Raw genomic sequence first — 9,833 nt, 5'->3', positions numbered from 1 at the left:
TTAACTATTAATCTCTTATCTCTGTTGCTTCATGATTATATGGTGGATCAACATTTATTTTTAACTGTCTAGACAGTCAGTTTGCAAAAAAAAAAAAGAAATGACAATTCCACTTTATTTCACTTTTTTTCAGAATGAATGGGTTCCCTGTGCAATTGATTTGTATCATGTACTTAAAATGGCAAGATTGAATTCTTTCATTCATGAATAAAATAAATAAAACATCTTAACATATTCAATAATTTCATAACAGGAATGATTATTGCTGTGTTATTATAACTTGACCGATCCCAAGATGTCTTCTTACTATATACAAGTATATGAAGGGAAAGCTGATGCAAAGACTTAGGACATTAACTTACACAATCAGTTGAGAAGAACTTACTAGTTACTAATAGTGACATGCATATATAAAATCCTTACAGTCTATGGAAATATTCTGATGATGGCCTTCCTAAGAGCCTCTTTTACATCTCTGTTCCTCAGACTGTAGATGAGTGGGTTAAGCATGGGGATCACTACTGTGTAGAATACAGACAGTATCTTGTTCTGTTCAGTAGAGTAGTTTGACTTGGGCATCACATAAATGAAGGTAATAGTTCCATAGTATAGAGTGACTGCAGTGAGGTGAGAGGTGCAGGTGGAGAAGGCCTTCTGTCGGCCCTCAGTGGAGCGCATCTTCAGAATGGTGATGAGGATGTAGGTGTAGGAGACAGCTATGACAAACACTGTGATCACAATGATGGTTCCAGCAGAGATAGAAGGAATCATTCCAATAATGGAGACATCAGAGCAAGAAAGTTTCAACACGGCAGGGAAATCACAGAAAAAATGATCTATCTGATTTGGTCCACAGAAGGACAGACTCAACAGACAGCTAGTAAATGTCCATGAATTCACACAGCCACCCACATAGGAAGCTCCAACTAAAAGGAAGCAGATCCTGGGGGACATGTTTATTGAATAAAGCAGGGGTGAGCAGATGGCCACATAGCGATCATAGGCCATGGCAGCTAGGAGGAAGCACTCAACTGTCCCAAATGTCACTGCAATGCAAAATTGGGCTTCACAAGCAGCCACAGAGAGTGTTATTGTCCGTTCAAGGAATCCAGTAAGCATTATAGGTGTGATTGATGTGGAAAAGCCAATGTCCACAAAAGCCAGATGGCTAAGGAACAGATACATGGGTGTGTGGAGTTGAGGGCAGCTTCTTATTAAACTGATGATGCTGAAATTGCCCACTACAGTAACAGCATATATCCCTAGAAATGTCATAAATAGGATGACACGCAGTGTGGAATTCTCTGTTAACCCCAAAAGGATGAACTCTGTCACAGTGGTGTGGTTTTGAGCCTCCATCTCAGTTGTGAAATGTCCCTGTTGAGGGAAATGTGAAAAATTTTTTTACTACTTTTTTTAATACTATCTATACTTTTCTTTTTTAGCCCACATATTAATCCCATTCTTTGACTAAAATTATAAATATCTAAAGTTTTGAGAATTAAATACTGTGTTTTCTTCCTCAAAATATGAATAATGTTCTCACCTCTCTATTTCCATTACATTTCTCTTGTTATGCAGTCCTTAGACAAATTTCCTGACATCTTAACTTCAAAGATCTTTCCTTCTAGGTGGGGTTCCACAGTTTCAATGATCTCTAGAGATTCTTCTGATGCATAAATCAATTAGGAATCCTCTAACCACTTTAAATTTTTTCATTCCATAGTCTTCTTCAAAACATCCACGATTATTTCATACTCTTTCTTTGTATTTTTGTTTTATGTGTGGTTGTTTTGCCTACTGGTATGTTTATACACCATATGCATGCCTTGTGCATGGGGATATCAGAAAATGTCTTTGGATTTCCTGGAAGTGGAGTGATGGACGGCTGTGAGCGATCACGTCAGTGCTAAAAGTTTAATGTGTTTCTGCTGCAAGAACAGACAGTGCTATTAACTGCTAAGTCATCGCTCCAAGGCCCCTCTTTAGTCATCTCATTCATCCACAACACAACTTGGCCTTTCTGGCCATCTTCCTCACATTGTTCTCTATTGAGTTAAATCCTATTGCTTTTGTCTAACATATTTCCATTTCTTTTTTATCTCCTTTTTCCATTCTCTGTGTAGACATTTGACTTAAATCCCTGATCATTTTTATTCTGTATTGTCTGCATATTTACTTTCTTACTCACATTGATTTCTTCTTACAGTTTATCATGCCTATCACATAATTTCCTAATTCCATTAAAAAGAGGATAATGCCAAAATCTAACTCTTTTCATCTTTTTAGGTTTTCATGATGAACTATAACCTCATTGGTATAGCACTTACTATCCTTTCTGACTTCTCCCTGCATTTAACTGTTTCTTGCCATCTTTCCAGCAGTTCTCACCTAACCCAGATGTCCACAATTGTCACTGGTGCCTGAGCCTTCATTATTGCTTTCTTTACACACACTTTTCTAACTCATCATGATGGATATGGTTCACTTTCTTTTTCTTGCAGAAATCTGTTTCCACAGTTAATTGTTGTGGATACTGGGTTATGGTTTTTGACCACTTTGACTTTCATTCCCAACAAATTTTACATGTTTCCATAAATAACATTTATCTTTGTCTTTAAAACACCCTGTATTTGGGAAGAAATTTGCTAAACTTTTTGTTTGGGTATGAGCATAATGTAGTAACTAGGTTCTGGAAAACTAAGCATGCATATAATTTACCTTCCCGTCCAGGAAACCAGGCTTCAGAAAGAATAAAGTTAATTAAATATTTCATGTAATATGTTACAAAGCAACATAAATCACATCTCATTTTGCCAATATTTAAATTGAAATTAAAAAGCAAAGGTAGAGAAAACACTTCAAAATTCATATGACGCATGGTTCCTATCACACACTTCAACCAATAGATGTTTTCTACATATCTTTTTATGTACCTTTTAAATATTTTAATATGCATTTTAGAAAATCATATATAATATATATATATACAGAGAGAGACAGAAAAAGGGAGAGAGAGCTATTTTTCAGAAAATATTTTGCTATACAAAGACTAGCCCCAGGTCATCTCAAACATGTGATGTTCCTGTATCAATATGAGAAAACAGGTATGTTTCAACCTGTCCGGTTTAGACATATTTAAATGATTCCATGCTTAATTACTTTTCTAAGGCCAAAACTGAAAGTAGTGTGTTCCAAACTTTATGGTACATTTACAACTAAGATTTACAATAGTGAAAAGACTAAAGCAAACTGTTCCCTATTGCTCACTGATTGGTTATGTCATTGACTGCATTTTGACTAAAACATTAATATTTTTGATCTCCCTATGTATGGTATAATATTCATAGAAGTATAACAGTATACTTATAATCAGTTCTTAAGGAGTAAAATATTTACCAGATATAATGCTATCACTACTAAATGTCTTCTAAATGCATTCATTCTTCTAATTTTTAATTTTTCCTCAGAGTAAATAAACATACAATCCATTTAATAATGCAACTGACTTGGTGTATTGGGAAGTCCAGTGAATCAATAGCCAAGAATGTTCCATCTTTTATTTAGGAGATATTCCTCTTTAAGTTACTATAGTACCAGATAGATTATTGCTTTCAATGTCTCTGTCATTAGAAGTTTGACTTTTAAATTTATCAACTATATTCCATAAGTTTATTTGTACAAAACGTTGACTTTCTATACAAAATCTTTGGGAAGTTGGAAGCTCTCACACAACATTTGTTTTCGCTTTTCAAAAAAAAAGTACACATGCACAGCCCCTTTGTCCATTCCACCTGCAGCGTGGTTTCCAGATTTGCTGGTCTTCTTCAGACTGAACATTCTCAGAGCTGAAGAACAGACAAACCACCAAGCAGCCTTCAAGCTCTACCTTATGACTCAAGCAGACTTTAAAGCAGCAACACTGTTCTCAATCTCGCTCACACTAGTCATTCAGGGCTGATGGACGAATTGTGAGAGGAGGCATAAATGCATTCACACAACACGCTGTGTTTTGCTTTCAATGTGTTTAATACTTTTACAATAAATCCTAAAACAAAACAAGTGATCAGTACCTATGCAATCTCAGTTCCGAATTCTGCTTTTCAATTGCAAAATGCATAGAGTAATTTTTGTTTTGTTTGCTTTTCCATCAGATAATCAGTTATCTAGAACTCTGTTCTGGCATTCGTGTTTATCAGTTGGGATCAAAGATGCAGACCACTCTAATATCCTTTTCCTGAAAGGATCGTCACTGTGGTGGAAAATAGCGGAGAGAGGACAGTGAAACTTACCTACTTGAAATCAAGATGTTTCTTCTTATTTCCTCTCCTTGTCTCGTGCAGCTGATTAAGACCAGAAACAATACTTGTCCCATATGTTATCCACACAGCACACACGTGCCTTATGTATCCTGGTCTACATGTGCCAGGAAACTACTGTACAGAAATATTTGCTAAGGGCATGGTATGCACAAGGGTCAAAAGCTCAAAATATTCAAAGTACTTTTCTAATTTTCAAATACTTCTTGAGTTATTTAAAATTTCATCCTAATAAATTTATCAGTATTTCATTTACCATGTAGGGTCAATAAATAACACTGATATCCAAAGAGGACTTCATAAAGTGTATATATTTTATTTACATAGAGAAATATGCAATGTACACACTCTGCAATGAAAACCATTAGTGCACACACCAGTCAAGTAGCCTAACCAACACGTGGAGAAAATATTAGGTTGGGTGTCTTTGTGAGCATGTTAAATAAGGAGGAGAATGGCTTAATCAAAGCAGGCAAACCTTCAGGGATTATTGTTACTAGCCTCTTAAGAGAAACATTCATGGGTTTCTTATACATAAGTAACCTATAGAAACAGGTGATTCATTATCTCCTGGCTTGCCCTCCCTAGGTGATACTTCCACATGACATAGCATACATTGTGATTATTTTATTCTGATTTAGTGAAAGTGAAGCAGACAACAAATAATATTTACACTGAAAGTAATAATTATTTTGAGGTAACATAACATTATTTTTCAATTCTAATAACTATTGAATCAAATTTAAGAGGAGGCTTGAAATAGTAAGCAAGTACAGCAGTGAATGAAATTGATACTTAGCCTAGTTACCTACTTTGCAGAAGAAAGAGAAAAATGATTCTAAAGTTTGTATAAATAGGACTGACTTCTAAAAAGGATTTTTGGACTTCTGTGCCCATGAGGCAGAGAAACACAACTTAAGAATCTCCTCTGAGACACCTGAGCATCCACACTTCATTAAGTCATGAGTCAAAAAGCCAAAAATGATGGTGCCTGCAGTTTTGTTCCTCACTTATGATTTCTTCAACTATTGAGCATCTTTTCTAGTTCAGTAAGAGTTTTAGAATTCTTTTTTACCATTTCTGTAGAGAAAACATTAAAAATTGTTAGGGGTTGAGCTGCATCTGAAGATTGCTTTGCAGAACATAGATATTTTAACATTTTCTATTTTTCCAGCTCATTTTAGCAATGTCTGTCTCCAGATCCATTTTTATCTCAATTTCTTTAATGTCCTAAAATTTTCAGTGAAGATTGTTTATATCCCTCACAGATTTTCTGATACTCTTTGTGTCCAAGAAGGTAGACTTCACACAAACAAAGCTCCGTGGTCTCACAGTCAAAATGTACCTTAAATGTTCCCACAAACTAACTATTTTATATATTTCTCATAAGTTAAGGGGCATGTGAGAGGAGAGTTGGCTCAGAAATTTAAATATTTCCTGCTCCTCCAGAGGACCAAGTCTGGTTCCCAGCACTCACTTCTGGCAGCTCACAGTAGCTCCATCTCCAGGGGATCTAATGCCCTGCTCTGTCTTCCATCAGCACCTGCACACATGTACATACATACATTAATAGAGATGGATATTCATAGATAAAATAAAAAATAAATGTTTAAAAATTTTACAAGTCACCGAGCCATGCTTGCTGACCCATATGTAGCACATTAAAGGGCTAAAATAAAAACAGCATTTCTGTGAGTGCACGGCCATACTGAGCTACATAGTAAGTTTGACACCAACATCAGATACAGAAAGAAATTCTTCCTAAACACAAAATGGTAAGTTCTGGGAGAAAAAGGTTTCTAAGGAAAAGCCTAATAACTGGTCAACCTATATCAAATTGAGAGCCCTCAAAAAATACATATAAGTCATATTGTACATGCTGAACAGACTATATTTAAGTGTTTGTTTTTATTCGTGTAATAGCAATTAATGAAAAGAAAGGCCATAAATGTAAAAGAGAGCAAGTAAAGATATATGGGAGGGCTTGAAAGGAGAAAAGGTAAGGGATTGTAATTACATTGTAATCTCAAACCTTTTTAATTTATATTTTATAAATTAAAACATATTCATTTGGAAGCCAATAAATAAATAATAAATAAATAAATAAATAAATGGTGAAGTGTGAGAATATGTTCATCAGAAAAAAAATTAAGAATGTCTACCTTGTGGACTGTAATAGTAATAAAGCACAGTAGGCAACCATAGAAGGCAAGGGTAAGTAAAATGGGATTAAAAAGAATTTGGAGAGGGTTCATCTACATGAAGGTGAGGTTTTCTTGTCCTTTACTTAATTCTTGAACCCTCATAATTTATTCCCATGAAGTAATGTGTATAGTCAACGTAGTGAAAAATTTGGCCAATAGAATACAAGAGACGGAAAAGAGAATATCAGTCATTAAGACATGATAGAAGAAATAAATATATTGGTCAAAGAAAATAATAAACCACAAAAGTTCAGGAAGTTCAAGACACTACAAAAAGACTAAACCTGACTTCTCATCAGACACACTAAAAGCCAGAATTGCCTTGACAAAAGTCTTCATTGTCAAAAGCACCAAATATACCAGCCCACGTTTCTATACCCAGCAACAATTCCGGTCACTATAGATCAATAAAAACAAGAGATTCTATGACATAGTCAAATTGAAACAAAATCTATCTATAAATACACCCTTACTGAACATACTAGAAGGAAAACTCCAGCACAAGAAGGTTAACTACACATACAGAAAATAAGTAACTACCTATACAGAAAATAAGTAATATCACACCAACAAATAAAAAAGAGAAACACACACACACACACACACACACACACACACACACACATGCATGCACGTGCATGCGTGCTCATGAGCATGCACATGTACATTATCAGCACCACCACTAACAACAACAAAAAACAGGAATTAATAATTGGTATTAAATGTCTCTCATTATCAATAGACTCGATTCACAATAAAAAGAAACAAGCTAACAGAATGAATGTGAAAATAGGATCCATCCTTTGGCTACATATAAGAAATATATCTCAATATCAAAGATAGATATTTCCTATGAGTAAAGGATTAGAAAAAGATTTTCTAAGCAAATGAAACAAAGAAGTAAGCTAGTATAGCTATTCTAATACCTATCAAAATAGACTTCCAACCAAAATTAACCAAAAGCAATGGAGAAGTCCATTTTACAATCCTCAAAGCAAGAGTCTACCATGATGGACTCTCCATTCTTTATCTATACACCATAAATACTAGGGGAATCACTTTCATAAAACAAACATTACTATAGCTTAAATTATACATTAAACCTTACACATAGTTAGTGGGAGACTTCAATACCCCAGTCTCACAAATAAACAAAACAGGTCATCCAAGGACACATTGAAAAGATCATCCACCATGATTAAATAGGCTTCATCCCATGCATATGTAATCCACCATATAAACAAACTGTCAATCGAACAAAAAAAAAAAAACATGAATATCTCATTAGACCTGAAAACCCTTTGGAAACATACAATGTCCCTTCATGATAAAAGTCTTAGAGATCAGGCACTTCCAGATCCCTGTTCATGCACTTCCTCCAAGCTTGAAATGTCCCACTGGGCCAGGGTAGAGGTCTCTATGAATACCTTCCAGTACACAGACTGACAACAAATAATATTAAATGTCTTGGTGTAAGTCAAATCAAGCAGGTGAAATATCTATATTACAAGAACTTCAAGTCCCTGAAGAAAGAAATTAGAAACAAAAAGATTTCCCACACTCATGGATTATTAAAATTAGCATAGTGAAAATGGCCATCTTTCAAAAGGCAATCTATAGGTTCTATGCAATTTCCATCAAAAGTGCAACAGTTTTTTACATATCTTGACTAAACAATACTCAACTTCATAAGAAAAAAACAAAACTCCAGGAGAGCAATAGCAATACTGAAAAATAAAAGAAACAGAAGTACAAAAAATAAAGAGGTTCATCAATGGAATAGAATGAAAGACTGAAAATGAGCCTACACCTCTATGGATATTTACATAATTTTGCCAAAGAAGCCAAAATCATACAACAGAAGAAAGCATCTTCAACAGATGATATTAGGTATAATTGGATATCTACATGTAGAAGAATGAAAATTGATCCATATTTATCACCCAGCACAAACCTCAAGTACAAGTGGATCAAGGACCTAAAACTAAAACTGAATACATAAATCTAATAGAAGAGAAGATGGGAAATAGCCTTGAGAGCATTGGTACTGCAGATGATTTCCTGACCAGAATACCAGTGGTTCAGGTTCTAAGATCAATTGTTGATTAACGGGAATTCATAAGACTGGAAAGCTACTGACAATTAGGACAAAACAGTAAACTACACACTGTAGAAATTGTCTTCACTAAACCTACATTTGATAGAGAGCTAATATACAAAATATGTAAAGAATTCCAGAAATTAGACATCAACAAACAAAATAACCCTGTACAGAGATAAACAGAGAATTCTCAACAGAGGAATCTTGAATGGCCAAGAAGTACTTAAATATTCATCAGAGACTGTTTTAAAAGATGTCATTTCCCTAATTTCTTTCTCAGCCCATTTATCCTTTGAGTAGAGTAAAGTTATGAATTTTTTTGAGTTAATTTTATGCCCAGTCACTTTACTGAAGTTGTTTACCAGCTGTAGGAGTTCTTTCATAGATTTTTTGGGGGGTGTCACATATGTATACTATCATGTCATCAACAAATAGTGATATTTTGACTTCCTCCTTTCCAATTTGTATCCTTTGATTTCCTTTTGATGCCTAATTGCTCTGGTTCGAAATTTAAGTACTATATTGAATAGAGAGGGGGAGAGTGGGCAGCCTTGTCTTGTACCTGATTTTAGTGGGATTGTTTGAAGAGTTTCCCCATTTCATTTGATCTTGGATATTGGCTTGCTGTATAATGCTTTTATTCCATTTTTATATAGTAGATTTCATTGATATAATTCCATATATTGAAACATCCCTGCATCCCTAGGATGAAGCCTACTTGATCATAGTGAATGATCATTTTGATGTATTCTTGGATTCGTGTTGCAAGAAATTTTGCATCTATCTTCATGTAGGAAATTAGTCTGAAGTTCTTTTTCTTTGTTGGGTCTTTGTATGGTTAAGGTTTCAGTATAACTACGGCATCATAAAATGTATTAGGTAGTGTTGCTTCTATTTCAATTTTAGGAAATAGTTTGTGAAGTATTGGTATAAGGTCTTAACTGAAGGCCTGATAGAATTCTGCACTTAAACCACCTGGTCTTGGGGACTTTTTGTTTGTGCGACTTTAATTGACTGCTTGTATTTTCTTAGGGATTATGGGACAATTTAGATGGTTTATCGGACCGGATTTAACTTGGTACCTAGTATCTCTCTAGAAAATCATCCATTTCATCTAGATTTTTCAGTTTTCTTGAGTATATACAGACAATGTAATTCACTGACCATATGAAGCCCAAGAAGAATGAAGAAGAAACAAAAGTATGGTTG

The 9,833-nt window shown here is 34.7% G+C and overlaps 1 protein-coding gene across 1 annotated transcript; it reads right to left on the bottom strand.

Moving 5' to 3' along the window:
- Nucleotides 1-426: 426 nt before the first annotated feature.
- LOC116894186 (olfactory receptor 477) lies at nucleotides 427-1,359 on the bottom strand. Its single transcript, XM_032895901.1, has one exon. The coding sequence runs from the start codon at nucleotides 1,357-1,359 to the stop codon at nucleotides 427-429; it is 933 nt and encodes a 310-aa protein (XP_032751792.1).
- Nucleotides 1,360-9,833: the final 8,474 nt, after the last annotated feature.

This window comes from Rattus rattus, chromosome 2, assembly GCF_011064425.1.
Source record: "Rattus rattus isolate New Zealand chromosome 2, Rrattus_CSIRO_v1, whole genome shotgun sequence".
Lineage (NCBI taxonomy): Eukaryota > Metazoa > Chordata > Mammalia > Rodentia > Muridae > Rattus > Rattus rattus.
This window is presented reverse-complemented; position numbering and strand designations above follow the sequence as displayed.